The following is a 20,241-nucleotide window of genomic DNA, read 5'->3' as shown; positions in this document are numbered from 1 at the left end:
CCACCACTGACAACTTGCTTGAAAGCGAATGCCACAGACATCAAGAGGCCAAGAGAAAAGCAAGAAAACTTTGTCAATTACAACCCCACCCTCCTGCATCCATTCAGTGTAATTTGTGTGGGCGTATGTTTTATGCCAAGACTGGTCTGTTTAGTCATCACAAACACATCCATAAACTGAGTTGAACTGATCACTTTACGCAGGAAGAAGTTATATATATATTCAGATCGAGTTACAGCCGACGCAGTGTTAGTTATATTATGAAATGTATTTACGAATACATTTGTTGGACCAGGCCATCATCTAAAAATTTTCATTTTACCAGACCGAGGTCTCTCAAAGGTTGATAAATGCTGCCATCTGTTAGGAAATAAATTTAATATCCTTGAGTGATTGATACAGACACCTGTTTGTGGTGAAAATCATTTCTAAAAAGCTATTTTGGTACCTACATTGCTCTTTCTATTTTATTTCATCAACAATTTCGCTAAATTTTATTCCCACATTTCAGCAATAAGAGCTAAACCAAGTGTTGATAGCATATTCGCAGAAAAACATCATATTTTATTTTTACATACATGCAAGAAATATGCCCACTATGCTTATGCTGAAAATACATTACATATATCAAAGCAACATTGTTTGGAAAAAAAATATCCTGCCACTTTATAAAAGGTAGGGCACAGCATTACGTATGTAGTTTACATATCAGTTCCAAAAAGACAGAGATTCCATGAGTTCCACATTACTGGGAGACAGAACTGTTCTCCTGACACATTATATTACAGTTCGTTGAAAATTACCCCTCAAATGCCCTTATGCTGATTTCAGAGAAAGAAGAATGGCAATCACATCAGTATCTTTACCTGCTGTTCATGGGTATAGCTCAAGACATTCTAATGTTGAAAGTTCTCCAGGATGGGAATTTGCATTATTAGACGAGACTTCATCATTTCTAAATCACCTTTCATTACGCTTCTTGGATCAAGGAGTGATTCCAAATAAATTTGCCAATTATTTTGCAATTCTGCTTAAAGAAAAATAGTTCTGCACTCTGAGTCAAATTTACAAAATTTTGCAATTTCATGGTTTGCAAAAAAACAGATGCCTCTAGTGATGGATAATTTCATTAGTCAATGTCAGAAATGTCTGAATATGATGGAAAGCAGTTCCAACATCTGCTTGAGTGACACGGGTCAGTCTCTTAAAACGTTGCCGTCCAGCCATGAGTACAGGCTGTGCAGCCCCCAATGTGTGCACGGAAAACTCATAATCTGTTCACCCAGTACGTACGTACATAACATATTTCATTACACATTGTTACACTTGCTCACCCTTCAGTCTGCAAACTCTATAAATGAATTCTATCGTTCCACAATCCTCGAATAAAAGTAGCGCTGCAGCCTCATTTGTTTCAATGCTTCTTACCCGGAAATCTTAAATCTGAGTCTAACCATTGTCTCCTAAATCTCCCCCTGCATTTACTGCCCTCTATGGCCAAATCCATCCTCCTCCTACATGATCTAGTGGTGGTGGTGATTTTTGTTTTAAGAGGAAGTACAACGAGGTAATCATCCTCTCTGAACAAATTAGTGGAAAAGAAATTTAAAATATAAAACAAAATTATTTATTCAACAAAGGAATTTGGGAACACAGTACAAAATAAAACAAAAACAATTATAGAATTAGGCCGAAAAGATTACTAACGAATCAAAAGGGAACGTACGTTCCCTGAGTAACAGTACACTTGTAAATTATATACCCTTGATAAGTCCACTGACGCACATAAAGCAGATGATGAGATCAGCAGTAGTCGCGTCATCGGCTAGTATGCGTTTGAGTGTTTCCTGCAGGCCAAGGCTCCATCTTAGGCCAGAGAGATCAGCGCACTCTGTGAGGATGTGGGCCACGGTGAAGTCGGCACCACAAGAACACACTGGGGGGTCTTCCCTCTTTAGGAGATAAGAGTGCGTGGATCGTAAATGACCTATCCTCAGCCTGCACAATACTATGGCCTCTCTCCGTGAAGGTCGAAAAGAGGACCGCCACACAGTAGTTGTCTTCTTAATTGTTCTCAGCTTGTTGGGAGTTAAGATATCTAGCCGCTCCGATTCCCAGGACGCCAAGATGGTTCGACATAGCTGAGAACAAATATCCTTAGTAGGTACATTGACTGGTCTTGGAGGTAAAAGTACAGCTTCCTTTGCAGCTTCATCCGCAAGTTCGTTTCCCTCAATCCCAACGTGGCTTGGAAGCCACGCGAAAGTTATTCTGGAACCAGCATCTCTTAACCTGGCTAGAAGGTCATGTATCTGATGTACCAATGGGTGTTGCGAGAAACAGGTTTCAATAGACTGCAAAGAGCTTAACGAATCGGTACACATAAGAAAGTGGCTTCTTTCGTCACGCAGTGCAAACTGCAGAGCCTCTAAGATGGCGTAAAGCTCTGCAGTATACACGCTACCGTACATAGTTTAGGAAGCGAGATCTTTGTGCTTATATCATCAATGACGAAAGAGCAACCACATTATTTCCGATTTTAGAACCATCCGTGAAGATATGTCTCGCAGCCGCATATTGGTGAACGAAGTCCTGGAAATACCTCTGATAAACGGAGGAATTTGTGTTCACCTTGGGTCCATGGAGCAGATCTAGACGTATATCCGGTTACGGAACCAACCACGGAGGTACCTCGCTAAGAGTTCGTTCAAAATAACCACCGATATCGATATTCAAATCATGACACAAGCTATCAATCCGAAACCCAACTGGCCGCGTGGCATTCGACCGGTCTTGGCACCGCAGGTGGTATTCGGTACGATAGATGCACTGATAGCTTGGATGTAGCGGCATTTCACGAATGTTGGCAGTGCACGAGAGGAGTAACTGCTGCCTCCTTATCCGGAAAGGTGGAACTCCCGCTTCAGCGAGTAGGCAGGGAATGGGGCTAGTAACGGAAAGCACCCGTTGCCAGCCTTACTCCACTATGGTGAATACTGTCTAAAAGGCTCAGCGTAGATTTTGATGCTGAGCCATAAGCTGCACTTCCATAGTCAATTCGGGAGAGGACCGTCGCCGTGTAAAATCGTAGCAGTACCGCACGGTCAGCCCCCCACAAAGTGCCGCTGGGAAACTTAAGTATGTTAAGTCTCTTCATGCAGGCAACCTTCAACTGACGGATGTGGGGCTGCCACTTAAGTCTCTTATCAAAATGGAAACCCAGGAATCTGCAGGTGTCAAGCACTGGTAAGACAGTGTTTCGCAAGCGGAGCTCTGGTTCGGGATGCACTGGCCGACGTCGACAGAAGTGTACAACTGAGGTTTTTGCTGCTGAAAATTGAAAACCATGTTGCAGGGCCCATCTGTCGACTCGGTTAATAGCTTGCTGTAGCTGTCTCTCAGCAAACGCCACCCTTCCGGAGCTGTAATGTAGAGCTAAGTCGTCTACATACAGTGATGGAACGACTGCGGGCCCAGCAGCGGCAGCAATGCCGTTGATTGCGATTGCGAACAACGTGACGCTCAGTACAGATCCCTGAGGTACTCCATTTTCCTGAACGTAATATTGAGAAAATGCATTCCCTACTCGGACTCGAAAGAGACGGAGGGACAATGAAGTCCTCAATGAACGTTGGCAAATTTCCCCAAATCCCCACTGGTGTAGAGTGGAGAGAATCCCATATCGCCAGGTAGTGTCGTAAGCTTTCTCCAGGTCAAAAAACACGGCGACTAGGTGTTCCTTCCGGAGAAAGGCTTCCTGAATGGCGCTCTCCAGTCTGACCAGGTCAGTGGCAGACCGATGAAAGTGAAAACCACACTGGTAGTTAGACAAGAGACCCCTCCTTTTCCATGGCCCACACAAGACGCCGGTTAACCATCCTTTCAAATAGCTTACAGAGGCCATTCGTAAGGCATATTGGCCTATAACTATCCAGAAATTTTGGATCTTTACCTGGCTTGGGAATTTGTATCACAATTCCCTCTCGCCATTGAGATGGAAACACACCCTCACTCCATATTCTGTTGAATAGGTTGAGGATATCCTTGAGACATCTGTCACTCAAATGCTTAAGCATGAGTAGGTGGTTGTTAATAAAAGAGCTTTCTTACTTTCTCGAATAAAAAAACGGGCCTTTGCGCGCAGACGCTTAAATGTGATATGACTGGCCATCGTAGGATTCTGGCGATAATGCTTAAAAGCCCGTCGGCGATCATGTATGGCTGCTGCAATTTCATCCGTCCACCATGGGGCCTGTTTCTGGCGACGAATACCGCATGAGGAAGGAATTGTTTCCTCCGCAGCAGCCAAAATTCCAGTAGTAATGGAAGAAACGTGGTCGTCAACAGCCTCCAGCATATCATCAGCCATCACTGCACGTTTCGAAAGTTCTGGCCAATTTGCCCGCCGAAGTAACCAGCGCTTGGGTACTTCGGACTGTCTTTGATTCAAGAAAGACAGAATTATCGGGAAGTGGTCACTATCACAGAGGTCGTCGTGTACTTGCCACCGTAGCAGGGGAACTAGCGCACGGCTGCACAGAGTGACATCCAGGTGTGAGAATATGCCATGTGCGCTGCTGAAATGTGTCGGTTCCCCTGTATTAAGGTCCCCCATAAGTCCAACCCCTCGTCCACGTCGTGGGGGACGGGCAACGGTACGAAGTAGGGGATAGCCTGTAAGGGTGAAGTACAGCGGGGACCTTGTGCGCCCCAGGACCGCTACGGTAGCTGTGAAGGCCTTACAGGAACCCTGAAAAGTAACGGCTAACGGGGCTCTGGTGAAGTCCTTAACGGCAACTGAGGCGGAGAAGGAGACCTTTGGTACGGCAAAGTTGGCGGAGGAGGTAACCCTTCCTCTTGGGGTAAAATAAAGAGGAAAACCACTGCCTTGTGGTGAAGAGGGATCTTCAAAGGCAAAGGGAGACTACCCCAACAGAAAACAGCAGGCTTGGAGGCGTAGGTGGCAGCCCCACCACCAAGCTCGGGTGCTGTGGGCCAATAACTCGCACAACCTTAAATTACCTTATTACAGAAACATCAACAATGAGAAACCGGACGGATCCGAAGATGACGACCTTTGGCTTGAAAAGGCTAACGAAAATTGGGCTATGGAATGTGAGGACTCTGCGGGAAAGTGGAAGGCTACGACAGGCAGTGGCATGTATGAGGAGTTATGGCCTGAACATCCTAGGTTTGAGTGAGGTAAGATGGAGTGAGTTTGGGGAACTGGCAACCCATGATGGAGCTACATTTATATACTCTGGAAGACCCGAGGGCGACGGAGCGAGTTATGGAGGTGTGGGTATATTAATGGATAAGGAGGCCAAGAGGAGCCTTATGGAGTGGTACCCAGTGACGGAAAGGATAATAGTGGCACGTTTTAAGACCAATATTAGAAACATTGTGTTGATAATATGCTATGCACCTACGGAGTCAGCGGAGGAGGAAGACAAACAGACGTTCTATGGACATCTTAATAGAACGGTTAAGAAACAGAAAAGGAAGGATATCATCCTAGTTGGAGGAGATTTGAATGCAAAAGTGGGACAGGACAACGAAGGACTTGAACATATTATGGGAAGGCATGGTTTAGGGGAACAAAATGAGAATGGACAGCTATTTGTGGACTTCTGTGCAAGCCACGATTTGGTTATTGGTGGTACTATATTTCCACATAAAGACTGCCATAAGGTGACATGGGTATCACCGGATCATAGGACAGAAAACCAGATAGATCATGTGGCTATTGAACGAAGGTGGAGGAGTTCATTGTTGGATGTGAGGAATAAGAGAGGTGCAGACATTGGTAGTGATCACCATCTTGTTGTGGCTACCTTTAGAATGAAAATACAGGCACAAAAGAGAAGGATAGAGCAAATAAGGAAGCGATATGATGTTGGAAAGCTAAGGGATGACAGAAATGTGAAAGAAGCCTTCAGGATAGAACTAAAGAATCGATTCCAAGCACTCACTGAGGTGGAGGATGAAACTATTGAGGAAAAATGGGTGAAGACTAGATCTGTATTTACTGAAGTAAGTGAAAATATCCTGGGTTTTAAGGACAGGAGGAAAAAAGACTGGATGACTGACCAGACATGGGAAATTATCAGACAAAGGAAAGAGATAAAGGAAGTAATGAATGCATGTAAGACACGAGCAAGGAAGGCAGAACTGCAATCCAAATATGCTGCGAAGGATAAGGAAGTAAAGAGAAGTGTGAGGAGAGATCAAAGGAAATGGATAGATGACCTATCTCAACAAGCAGAGGAGGCAGCCAGAAAGGGAAATCTTAGAGAACTCTATACCATCACCAGAGTTCTGGCAAGGAAGCAGATGCAGAAAAACCGTCCAGTCAGAAACAAAGATGGTGTCCTCCTAACAAACTCCGAGGATCAACTGAAGCGATGGCAGGAACATTTCTCTGCAGTGTTAAACCACTCCTTGGAGGAGCAAGTAGATGCAGGAGAAGGCGAAGAAGAGGAAGAAACCCAGCCTGACCCAAGGATTAAAGTCTGCATTCCAACAGTGGAGGAAATCAAGCGGGCATTGAGAGAGTTACATATTGGTAAGGCAGCAGGTGTTGACAATATTCCAGCAGAAGTCATGAAGGTTGATATGGATACCACTGCCAATATGTTGCAGCCGCTATTTGAGAAGATATGGCTTAATGGAGAAATGCCGACAGATTGGAAATGTGGGTTGCTGGTGAAGTTGCCAAAGAAGGGCGATACGTCAAATTGTAACAACTGGAGGGGCATTACGCTTCTTTCAATCCCTGGCAAAGTCTTCACCAGGGTTTTGTTAAACAGAATTAAGGAGTATATCAACTTGAGGCTCCGACGGGAACAGGCAGGCTTTCGATCAAACCGCTCGTGTGTAGACCAAATAAACACCTTGAGGATAATTCTGGAGCAGTGTGCTGAATGGTCATCTCGCCTCTATGCAGTGTTCATCAATTTCGAAAAAGCTTTTGATTTGATCAACAGAGAAGCTATGTGGAAGGAAGTGAAGCGGTATGGTGTGCCATCACAAATTACCAACGTCATTCAGGAAACATACCGTGATTATACATGCAGAGTCATACATGAGGGCCGTGTATCTGAACCTATATCTGTACGTTCAGGAGTACGTCAAGGTTGTATCCTCTCGCCAACCTTGTTCCTGGTGGTGATTGATGCGGTAATGCGAAATGTAACGCGAAATGTGAAACGTGGTATCCAGTGGGGATTGGCAAATAGGTTAGAAGACCTAGACTTCGCTGACGATGTGTGTCTCCTGTCTGAGGCACATGGTGAAATGCAATCAAAGATTGAAGACTTGGTAAAAGAAGGAAAAAAGGTGGGACTAACGATTAACTCAAAGAAGACCAAGGCCCTAAGGATGAACACCAACAAACTAGACCCATTTGTCTTCAGCGATGAACCGATAGAGGATGTGGATAGTTTCACCTACTTGGGCAGTGTAGTTTCCAAAGATGGAGGAGCAGTACAGGATGTTTCTCAACGTATACAAAAAGCGAACGGTGCCTTTGTTCGGCTCTATCCGGTATGGAAGAACAACAAAATATCTATCAGGACCAAACTTCGCATTTTCCGAAGTAATGTCAAGGCTGTTCTACTGTATGGGTCCGAGACCTGGAAGGTGACTAAAGTGATTACCTCCAAGTTGCAGACCTTTGTCAACCGCTGTTTAAGGAAGATTTTAAACATCTACTGGCCGGAAGTAATCTCCAATCACGAACTATGGAGAAGGACGGGTGAAACCGAGATGGCCATACAGATAAAGCGGCGGAAATGGAAATGGATAGGGCATACGTTGAGGAAAGGAAATGAAGCCATCGAGAGAGAGGCACTGGATTGGAACCCGCAGGGTAAAAGGAGGAGAGGAAGGCCCAAACAAACGTGGCGAAGATCTGTACACATGGAGGCAATGGAAGAAGGCAAGACCTGGAGAGAGGTGAAGAGGTTGGCTGACAACAGGATCAGATGGAGATGCTTTGTTGATGCCCTATGTTCCACAAGGAACAACAGGAATTAAGTCAAGTCAGTCCCCTGTATTAAGCATGAAAAGATCAAACAGGTTGATCATTCGCTCGAGCATCCTCCCCCTAGAACAGGAAGACAGAGAACCCCATAGTATGTTACGGCGTTCACGTCTCCCAGCACGAAGAAAGGAGGAGACAGCTGGGCGATCAAATCTTGTAGTGCACGAATATCAAGGTTATAATCCGGTGGGATGTACACGTTGCAAACTGTTGTCATTACTGGCAACGGAGTGCGAATTGCAACTGCATCTAGCTGAGTACGGAGCGGTACTTCTTCGCTGAAGATGTCGGAGCGAACTAGGGTACAAACGCCCCCAGATGCCATGCCATCCACAGCTACTCTGTCTTTGGAATAAAGACGATATCCTCCCATAGTCGTGTCGTGTCCAGGTCTCAAACGAGATTCCTGTAGACAGACTATGGAGGCCGCATAGACGGATTTCAGTTGACGTAACTCAGCTAGGCGACAGTGGTAACTACTGCAGTTCCACTGCAATAGTGCCATTGTGTGGATTGGTAGTGTTGCAAAATTAGGGCAATTGCTTGCCCTTCTTTTTGTCAACTACCTGCCATTTTCCGCCGTTCTTCTCGGTATTGTCGTCATCATCCACGATAATGAGTGGTTCAGTCTCCATCGTCTCCTCAGGAGGAGGAGGCGCAGTGACTGGACACTCCGCGAACGGTGATCTCATTGATCGAGAACAGTAGGCCTTCTTCCTGGGAGAACTAGGTTCTTCAGAAAGAGATCGAACAAGAGGGCGTCGGGACCTCTCGCTCTTACCCACGGTTTCCGAACACAGAAGTTCAGCAAATGCTTACCATTCCCACTAGCTTCCATATCTTCAGCACATTTACCAATCACCCTTTCATATCCGTCAGTTCTATTTCAAACTCTCGCACTGAAATTGCCCATTAGCATTATCCTGTCCTTGTTGTTGACCCTGACTATGATGTCACTCAATGCTTCATAAAACTTGTCAACTTCATCCTCATCTGCACCCTCACTATGTTGCATGCAATAATATTCCTGATAAACAGTCCTACCTCATACTCTGCCCTTCCCTTTTTAACACCCATCAAGTACACTTTCTAATCTCCTATCTCTTCCTAGTTATCTCCCCTTTCCCGAATATCACTTACTCCTAGTACATCCAGATGCATCCTCTTTGCTGACTCAGCCAGTTCTACTTTCTTTCTTCCATAAGCCCCATTAATACTGATAGCTCCCCATCGAATTCCATTTCGTTCGCCAAGTTGTTTCCAAGGAGTCCCTCGCCTGCCAAATGGGAGTGGGACTCCGTTACTCCCATAGGTCCGAGGCTTGCTTAAAACGTTCTGACCTCGGTAAATTCATGAAGCAGGATGCTACCCTTCTTACACATAGTCCAAGTGACGATATCTCCTCTAAGAGGTTAGGGACCACCAGTGAATTGTAGTCCTAGCCCCCTGAGCACCAAGAGAGCCACAACTCAGAATATGTCCGAGATGCACACTCCCATTCCATAGCAACTGGTATCTCAACTCTCAGGACCACTTACTAGGCCACTCAGCCGTTGCCCATGGTTCACGAACTAGGACGTGACTACAGTAACCTACATCATAAACCAAATAAAAGGAAATTTAAAATACAACAAAAATATTCTTACACATTGTTGATATCTTCTAACCTTTGCAACTTACAGTGCAAAGCATTTTTTATATTATTTAAAAGGGTATACTGAAAAAATAAACTATGTATACTTGGTTTAACATCTTTTTAAATTTATTACATACAGTCTGGTGCATACATGTATGTTTACTCAATTTTAAACAGTAAATAGATATTTGCACTCCTCAGCAACACACACACGCACGCACACACGCGCGCGCACACACACACACACACACACACACACACACACACACACACACACACACACATAATGATATACAGCTCAATTGTTTCTTTTTACAGCTGCAAATAAATGTGATGCAGCAAGACCTGTAATTGCACGGTGGTATTATGTAATCAGGCACTGTATTTTTGTAACATACTTTGGCAGAAGTCCACTGCTATGTTTTTCATAACCAAATTCTGTCAAGACTAGTGCCTTGTACAAGGGGTTGAAAGCCTTCGTCCATATGTATGTTTGGGCTGATGCATGTAAGGCATGTTGATGTAAAGCATCTGAAGTGCATGGAATTCTGTTTAATGACAAATCAAGTCCCACAGTTGTAGATATGGATATATAATGTGCTTTGTCTGCTGCTTTTCCTGGTTTATTTATTAGTTTTAAATATAGTTGTTCCAGAGCTGTCGAGTGTGAGTGAGTGAGATGTACTCCATTTCCCAGTGACTTAAGGATGTCTTAAGAGTGGGGCTGTTTAATTTCATTGTACGCCTTTTTCTCTGAAGATATTTTGCTAGTTGTGTCACAACCAGTAAAAGCATGTACGGTACAGCGGGTAGGACATTAGTAATTTTTTTTCCCTAAAGAGTCAGACACTAAGTGGCAACCTATTGTTCTTGATGTTTTAGATGTAACATTCATCCATTGACCCGAGCAGTTATAATTTTTCAATTTTGACCAGAAATTAATGGAAAAAAAATTACATTATCTGAACTATGAATCATTTGCTCTGATCCAGGTTGTACAGCATGAAAAACATGGATGTATATTCCGGTATCTGCTTCAGTACAATTTGATCTTAGTTCAAAGTCATGGCACCCTGGATTTTGAAACATTTAATTTCATCATCAAATCCTCCAGACTCTTGATTTTCATTCAGTTTAACGAAGTGATTTGCACTTTTGCATAGGAATCTCACAAGTTCTTGTTTATTTGAAGAGCAACATATAAAATTCTTGATATATTTAGGTATGTGAGTGGATGATCCTAAGATATTCAGTTCTCCAGAACTGGAACCGTTTGCATGCCTTTTCGCTTCCATATTCTTCATAGAAATATATCTATCGAAAACAATGTAAATTCTTTGTATGTTAGGTCTGGAATAAACAGAAGTTATGTGATTGTAGAAAGCTTCTGCGAAGTCCCAAACATTGTGTACTTATGCAGTTGAATGATGAACGCAAGAGCCATTCTGTCAAATACATGGATCATTCACTGACTTGACAGAAGGACATAAGCGCAATTAAGTTTGTTTTCAATAACATTCATAAGAACGTGTTTATCAGTCTTTTTTCATGAACCCATGCACATAAGTAAAAGCACGAGGATATAAGGCTAGTTCATAGCTAGCAAAATAGACTTCAGGTCATACTCACATTGAATCAATAACATTACAGTCTTCTGGGCGTCACAAGATTCTTTTGATTTGTGAAGTTCCTTGCCTTCTTGGCAGCCTTTCTGCTTAGGAACGTAGCTAAAATTCCAAAGGCAAATCGTCAACTGCGTTACACATACATATTCTAGTAAATACAATATAACTTTTATCTCGAGCTACTTGGAAAATATTTCGGCTGCCGGACCTTCACTTTTTTTTAAATTTATTTTATATATATATATATATAGCAAATAATACATGGGCATTTCATGTCCATACCTTTAGGATTTCTTCGGCCACACTGTCAAGGATTAATTGATGTAGGAGAACCACCATCCTCCTTACAATGTTCAGAATTGTCAATTTACTTCTGCTTAATGGCTCTAAAGTGTAATGTCACACCTGCAATACATTTTTTTTTGTTTTTTTTTACAAGTTGCTTTATGTTGCACCGAAACAAATAGGTCTTATGGTGACGATAGTACAGGAATGAGCTAGGACTGGGAAGAAAGTGGACGTGGCCTTATATAAGATGCAACTCCAGCATTTGCCAGGTGTGAAAATGGGAAACCATGGAAAACCATCTTCAGGGCTGCCAACAGTGGGATTCGAATCCATTATCTCCCGAATGCTGGCTGCACTTAAGTGACTGCAGCTGTCGAGCTCAGTACACGTGCAATACAAACCTGTCTCTTCTTTAATCCTGTAACCCAGAGCACAGCAAGCGACCACCTAACCAACAGTCAGAAAGGGTAGTTACTTTCTACACTCTGCTCTATGTCGCACTAACACAGATAAGTCTCATGGTGACAATGGGATAGGAAAGGCCTATGCATGGTAAGGCCTTAATTAAGGTACTTGCCAGGTGCGAAAATGGGAAACCACGGAAAACCTTCTTCAGGGCTGCCGACAGTGGGATTCGGAGCCCACACCAATGGTTTTGACTCTAACAAATAATCTATCAAAACAAGACCAATGGTCTTATCACCAGCCAAACTATAGCTGGCAGCCTTTTATAGCGTGTTATGACGTCATGCAAGCAGCACTATTTAGGATTCCTAACCTTTCTGTTGCACCCCTGTTAGTAAAGTTTTACTGAAATACTATTTATTAACCAAATGTACAATACAGTGATATAGGTTTTGGCATATAGTAGTACAAAGCGTCACGAACCATACCATCTCACGCCTAACAGCACTCCTATATGACCGTACGGATATCCTTATGCACTGTCAATATTTTAGGTTATGGGGTTATTTTTAATAAGAAGATTGGTTGTTTACCTATTCATCTCGTCCTCCATCATCTTCATCTTTTCGTCATTTAAGACAGCCATTTTCTTCCCTTATGAATGAAAAACAGCGCGGTTAAATTTTGTCTTGGGAAGAAAAAAGTACTTTTACACAGTACGTATGAAAAACACCTTTGTATTCAACGTTGTTGGTTGTTGTTATCAATACAAATTTCTCAAAGAGTAAAACAGGGAACCATTACCAACATGGAATAATAACGTGACACCACGGCTGACTAGATCCTTCGCTAAGCTCCTTAGCTACAGCGATGCATCAGTCAGCGTCAGTCAGCGTACTTTGGCCGTACGTACGAAAACGACGCTCAGACATGCTCTGGAAAATACTGTGCCCACGGCTTCGCTTGCGTGGATTTCGTAATTTGATAAAAGTGATCGTTCCTTGGTACTGTACTAAAGCATTATCTGAAATTCCCTAAAGCATAAAAACTCATCCAAAAATTGAGTTTCATTACCCCAGAAACTCTTTGTAAACCACATCTATGGCATTGCATTTTGGGGCTAAGATGCTATGTGACATAGAACTGTATATGTGAGAAACAGTATTTCTCTCAAGTCGATAACAAAACAAAAATATATGTTTCTTTACTTTTAACGGATATTCCAAATACCCTACCTATTTCCATGTCTATAACATCTTTAGTTTTTGAGATATAACCTACTGTAAGTATCCCCATGAAAAGAATTAATCCCCTTTATCAGTCCTTCCCCCATAAGTATCCTCATAAAAATAAATCAACTTTTTTCTTCAGCCCCTCACACCCGTAATGTTGATTCCCCATCCCCCCACCACCAAATGCGTGTTTCCTTATTTTTAAAGGAGATACCAAATTCCAATTTTCACGTCTGCAACATCTTTAGTTTTTGATATATAAGTATCCGCATAAAACAAATTCAGTTTCTTCTCTTCCTATCACCCGCCACCTTAAGTGAATTTACCAAAAATACGCATCACCGGGCTGAGTGCTCAGATGATTGAGGCGCTGGCCTTCTGACCCCAACTTGGCAGATTCGATCCTGGCTAAATCCGGTGGTATTTGAAGGTGCTCAAATACGTCAGCCTCATGTCGGTAGATTTACTGGCATGTAAAAGAACTCCTGCAGGACTAAATTCTGGCACCTCTGCGCCTCCGAAAACCATAAAAGTAGTTAGTGGGACTAAATCAAATAGCATTATTAAAAAATATGCATTTCTTTAGTTGTAAAGGAGCTTCCAAATATCAATTATCACGACTGTAATATCTTCAGTTTTTGAGATACAGTATATGTATCCTCCTAAAAATAATTCAACTCATTTTTCACTCCTCCCCTCTACAATGTGATCCCCCCCCCCCCCAAAAAATGCGTGTTTCTTTTTAAAGGAGATTCCAAATACCGATTTTCACATCTATAACTTCTTTAGTTTTTTATGTTAGATATGTTAATAAGTATCCTCATACAAATAATTCAACTAATGCTTCAATTCTTTCACCCTCCCCTAAGTGGGTTTTCCAAACACAAAAGAATGCGTGTTTCTTTATTTTTAAAAAGGATTCCAAATACCTATTTTCACGTCTGTAACAATGTTACGTTTCTGAGATATGCTGCAGATACAGACTTTTTTTATAAACTCACCTCCTTTGTGAATCCTGTTCACCCCCCATTAATTGGATTTTCCAAAAACAAAAAAAACGTGTATTTCATTATTTTTAAGAGAGATCCCGAATACTAATTTTCATGTTTGTAACATCTGCAGTTTTTGAGATATAAGTATACTCATAAAATGTATTCACCCCTTTTTTCACTCCCTTAATGGGATTTCCCAAGAAAGAAATACATGTTTCTTTATTTTTAACAGAGTTTCCAAGTACCAATTTTTACGTCTGTAAACTTTTAAGTTTTGAGATATACTCATTTAAACAATTCACTTCCCCCCCACCTTTTCATCCCCTTAGTGATGGAATATCCAAAAATCCTCCCTTAGTGAGCACCTACACTGTAATATAAATGTACCCCCAAAATTTCATTCCTTTATGTCCAGTATTTTTTGGCACGGCAATGATGAATCAGTCAGCCAGCCAGTCAGTCAATCAGGACATGTTATTTTGGATAGATAGGAGCTCCCTGAATTTCAGAGTTTGTTTTTTGACAACACCAGAGTTAGAATTAGGCTAATAACTGTAATTATTTATTGACGTCACTCCATGCATAGGCTTGCTTGTTTTACTGTTTGCCATACCACTGCTAGTGATAGTTGTATGTATCCATGGTGTGCATTGCTGGAATGTTATAATAATGTTATTGGCTTTACATCCCACTAACTACTTTTGCGGTTTTCAGAGACACCAAGGTGCAGAAATTTAGTCCCGCAGGAATTCTTTTACGTGCCAGTAAATCTACTGACACGAGGCTGACGTATTAAATACCACTGGACTGAGTCACGATCGAACCTGCCAAGTTGGGGTCAGAAGGCCAGCACCTAAACCGTCTGAGCCACTCAGCCTGGTCGCAGGAATGTTACGATCCTGTTATAATGTCTGTGCTGACTGTCTGTTTCCTTTATATGTTATGACATGACATCTAGGAAGAGGATTTAGGAATTGGAATAATATACCAAAGGAGATGTTCAATAAATTTCCAATTTCTTTGCAATTATTTAAGAAAATTCTAGGTAAAAAACAGATGGGGAATCTGTCACCTGGGCAACTGCCCTAAATGCAAATCGGTGGTGACTGACTGACTGAGGAATTTTTCAGCTACGTGGCCTCCTATATTTGCAATGTATGTTAATATCATATTAGTATGCTTCGGTTTTTGGAATCTGAATTTCGTAACTTAAGGAATATAAGACGCGAAAAAAAATAACCCGTTTTATTAAGAAAATTGACGAAGAAATACTACTAGGTACTACTAAATGTTTTCATTCCTCCCCTGAAGGGAGAGGCAGGCCTAACAGATGGTGATGCCGTCTCTCAGGTCAGGATATTTGTGGAGAAGGTAAGAGGTGATATAGATGTTGATTCCCATAGGTAAGAGGGTTGGCAGCCATGGCCTGTACTAGGAACTATCCTGGCATTTGCCTTTCCGACAAAGAAACGCTATTTAGAATTTCAATGGCAAATCAGCTGACGGATATCTCGCAACGCAGCGCACTATACTTCTTGCAGTAGTACTCGTCACGACTTCACCTAAAAAAAAAAAAATAATAATGATGTTTTAATGATGGCATAAAACCATGCCACAGAGTTACTAGTATGTAACTAAGAAATGTTTACATAAGGCATAAAGGAGAAGTTGGCAATGTAAATATCAAATTATCTCATTATATAGTATGTCTGCCTCCGTAGAGTAACAGTTAGCACTATTAGCTGTCGTCCTCGGTGGCCTGGGTTTGATTCCCGGTCATCATCATCCTAAACCATCTCCAGTTTCCTGGGTGTGGTATATGAGCCTCCTCCATCTCATCCTGTCCTTGTACCATTCTTCCTCCACCAACTTGTCCCAATCATGACCTCTCAGCATTACATCGCTCTTAACTAAATCTATCCATTTCCTTCGTGGTCTTCCCACGGGTAGTCTTCCTTCTACCTTTCTGTCAAATTCCTTCTTTGCAGTTCTGTTTACTGGCATCCTCTTCATGTGACCAAACCACTTCAGTCTTGATATCTGAATCTTATTTAGGAGAGAATTGTCTATTCCTACTTCTTCTCTACTCTAATTTTCTCATTCCTAATCTTGTCTTTCCTGGTTTTCTGGATCATAGTGCGTCGGAATTTCATTTCAGCTGCCTGAAGTTTGGAATTATCTCTACTGGTCAGTGTTGTGGTTTCGAGACTGTATGTAAGAATTGGTGTATAATAGGACTTGTACAATGTCATTTTTGTTTTCATGGGTATTTGCTCATCCCACAGCAGGTGTCTTACCTGGTGGTAGAATTGTGTTGCCTTATTGATTCGATTGTTCACCTCATGTTTTGCTAGGTTGTCATTTGATATAACGCTACCCAAGTATTTGAAAACTGGAACGCTGTCCAGTTGAGCTTCATTTAACATGACTATTGGTTCTGCTCCTTCCCCATACACTTTCATCACCACTGTCTTGGTCTTGCTGATGTTTAAACCATATTTCTTAAACTCCTCATTCCAGCTTTGCATTCTCTCTCCCAATTCATCTTCTGAGTCACTCCAGATCGCAACATCATCTGCAAATGTGAAGGCTTTGATATCTCCATGTTCTTTCCTTTTAATAGATTTCATTACTACATCCATTACAATAATAAATAAAAGTGGTGACAATGAGCTGCCCTGCTGCACTCCTCTCTTTGTTTCAAACCAGTCCGACAAACCACATCCTACTTAAATTCCCGGTACTGTCAGAAATTTAAGAATGGCAGGATGGCTGGTATGTGGTTGAAATGGTACATACAGCTCACGTCCATTGGGGGTGTGCCTGAAAAGAGCTGCACCACCTCAGGATGAGGACACAAATTTATTTTACTATTATATAGTATTATAGGGTTACCTAATGATTATGATTTTAGTACATTTAATTTCCTAGTGTTTTCCGTAAGGTGAGAATGTAAACAGTCAAATATGTCCACATTTCTCGTCATTCTTTACAATGGACTGTGAAAAGCATAGTTTGTTATGTCAGTTTTGTTACAAAAGACTGATTTAATCTCATGTACTTAGGGGGAACATAAATGTTCGCTTTTTCCAATAATTCAATACAATTTATATGAGTGTGGAGTAATTTTTAAATGAAATTATGTTGGACATATTCTATCCTACATATGGAAACAATATGGTTAGGAATCCATATTAATTTCTTGCATTAAAAGCAGGCTGACTGGGGGTCATCTGAAATTAGCGATGCAAAATGTGTGACATGATGTTATCTAGCAACCATGCAAGGTAGTTCGAATAAGAGATTGGTATCACACGCAGTTAACCTAACAACGCCTGGTGCCCGCGACATCATCTGAACCCAGACATCTCACAGCGCCTTGTGTCTCCTCTATGAAGTAATACACATCTGAAACTGATTCTGTTTCTAGCCACAAGTTAATGAGAGAAATTCGTTGACATTTTAACACTACCTACAATAAGACTTTCCACTATTACATTATTACATTAGATAGATTAGATTACACTATTACATTACATTTCAGGCAGCTCTTTTCAGGCACACCCCCAATGGAGGTGAGCTGTATGTACCATTTCAACCACATGAGATCAAATACAATACTGAAGTGAATATTTCTTCAGCTTTTCTCATGTATTTCTGGGGTTGCTGGAACCACCCATACTCATTTTAGTTTTGGCCAGGGGTTTAAGACAAGATGCCCTTCCTGATGTCATGTGATCCTTGAGACAAAAATCTTGAGCCAGGATAGACTGGGTGGGAAGTCAGTTGCTAAGCCACTAAGCTAATCTGAAAATTTAATATGCTCTTTATAAAAGGTTGTAACATTGCTAAGAGGAACAAATTCTACTTTAACATTAGATGCAGTATACGAATTGATAACCCAATACTATATTAACACTGTTAGCACTGGTTTCATATCCAGCACATTTAAACTTCATTTTACCGGGCGAGTTGGCCGTGCTGTTAGGGGCTCGCAGCTGTAAGTTTGCATCTGGGAGATAGGGGTTTGAACTCCAGTGTCGGCAGCCCTGAAGATGGTTTTTCATGGTTTCCCATTTTCACACCAGGCAAATGCTGCGGCTGTTCCTTAATTAAGGGCGTGCCTGCTTCCCTCCCACACCTAGCCCTTTCCTATCCCATCGTCGCCATAAGACCTATCTATGTTGGTGCGATGTAAAGCAAATTGGAAAAAACCATCCTTTCATAAAAAATAAACAAAGGAGTGTTATACATAAAGAATAATACTGATAAGTTTTAAATGAATATTATCAAAACACACTGACTTATACCATCAATTGAATTTATTTATTTTCTTTTCCTTTTTTCTTTCTTAGTCATTTTTTCTGGTCTTGTGTTTACTGAAACTCTGATACCTTTGGCTTTATCACATGACAACTTCAAGTGTGGAAGAGAGTTTGATTTAAGCTTTCTTCTGGGTATTAACTGAAGTAACTGAATTTAAATAGTAATCTTCATCTCTGAAATATTTGGAACAAACCCTTGATTTTTTCTTTGCTTATCAAACATACACGTCACATAATAACTATAATTCATCTTAGATTTACTCATGCTTAAACACCAGACCATTTATTCAAGGTATACGGTATATCATAGAAAACAATATGTGGAAATGCATTGGGTACCATCAACCCTATATTTTTCCAATGATATAAATATAAAATTCAACAACAAAAAATCATTAATAAATTAGTTTTACTAGGATATCAATTACCTCTAAATATAGATTGTTTAACAGGCCTGTACAAACCTACAGTTTCCATTGGTAAAATATTAACCAACTTCCTTAAAGAATGTAAAATCCAAATATGAATTAACCGCTCCTTTATGTGTGATCTGGTTGTTTATGTTCAAGTGCAAAAGCTGAGGTGGATTACTCAGACAAGAAGACACAGTACCTTACATCCCTGTGATATTCATTCTTCATATCATTTTAACAGCACACGATTGTAGTTTCATTTCTTTTTTTCCCCAATCTGGTTCTTGGTGTGGGCTACTGTAATCACGTCCTAGTTCATGAACCATGGGCAACAGCTGTGTGGCTTAGTAAGTGGTCCCAAGAGTCGGGATAACATTTGCTATGGAATGGGAGTGGGCATGTCAGACACATTCTGAGTCATGACTGTCCTAGTGCTCACGTGACTAGGACTATGCAATCCAGTGGAGGTCCCTGACCCGTTAGACAAGAGATCCTCACTGGGACTATGTGTAAGTAAGGGTAGCATCCTGCTTTACAGAGTTTTCACCAAGCACGCCTCTCATTTTAAGCAAGCCTTGGAACTATAGGAGTAATGGAGTCCCACTCTCATTTGACAGGCGAGAGATTCCTTGGAAACAACTTGGCGAAGAAAATGGAATTCGTTGGGGAATTATCAATAAAATGGGGCTTATGAAAGAAAGAAAGAAAGAAAGAAAGAAAGTGGAAGTGGCTGAGTCAAAGAGGATGCATCTGGATGTGCTGGGAGTAAATGATATTTGGGTAACAGGAGATAAAGAGGAAGAGATAGGACATTATAAAGTGTACTTGACGGGTGTTAAAAAGGGAAGGGGTAGAGCTGTTCATCAGGAATACTATTGCACGCAGCATAGTTTATGTTAGGCACTTAAATGAGCAAATGATGTGGGTAGATTTGGCAGTTGGAGGAATTAGGACGAGAATTGTCTCAGTGTATTCTCCAGGTGAGAGTGCAGAAGAGGATGAAGTTGACAAGTTTTATGAAGCATTGAGTAACATCGTGGTCAGGGTCAACAGCAAAGATGGAATAGTGCTAATGGATGATTTAATGCCAGAGTTGGAAACAGAACTGAAAGATACAAAAGGGTGATTGGTAAATGTGGGGAAGATATGGCAGCTAATAGGTTTTTTTTTTTTTTGCTATTTGCTTTACGTCGCACCGACACAGATAGGTCTTATGGCGACGATGGAATAGGAGAGGCCTAGAAAGTGGAAGGAAGTGGCCGTGGCCTTAATTAAGGTACA

At 41.5% G+C, this 20,241-nt stretch overlaps 1 protein-coding gene across 2 annotated transcripts in view; it reads right to left on the bottom strand.

Moving 5' to 3' along the window:
* LOC136881224 (RNA-binding protein 42) overlaps positions 1-12,752 on the bottom strand; it is a 267,849-nt gene extending 255,097 nt beyond the window's left edge. For both annotated transcript variants that reach the window (XR_010861004.2, XM_067153952.2), the window contains exon 1: positions 12,592-12,752. Coding sequence is in view for 1 of the 2 variants with exons in the window: in XM_067153952.2 (XP_067010053.2) it covers positions 12,592-12,644 (53 nt within the window). In the remaining variant the exon portion in view is untranslated. The remainder of the gene's footprint in view (positions 1-12,591) is intronic.
* Positions 12,753-20,241: the final 7,489 nt, after the last annotated feature.

The sequence above is a fragment of the Anabrus simplex genome, chromosome 9 (assembly GCF_040414725.1).
Source record: "Anabrus simplex isolate iqAnaSimp1 chromosome 9, ASM4041472v1, whole genome shotgun sequence".
In the NCBI taxonomy this organism is placed as follows: Eukaryota; Metazoa; Arthropoda; class Insecta; order Orthoptera; family Tettigoniidae; genus Anabrus; species Anabrus simplex.
Note: the sequence above shows the minus strand (reverse complement) of the source record. Positions and strands in the feature narration are given on the sequence as shown.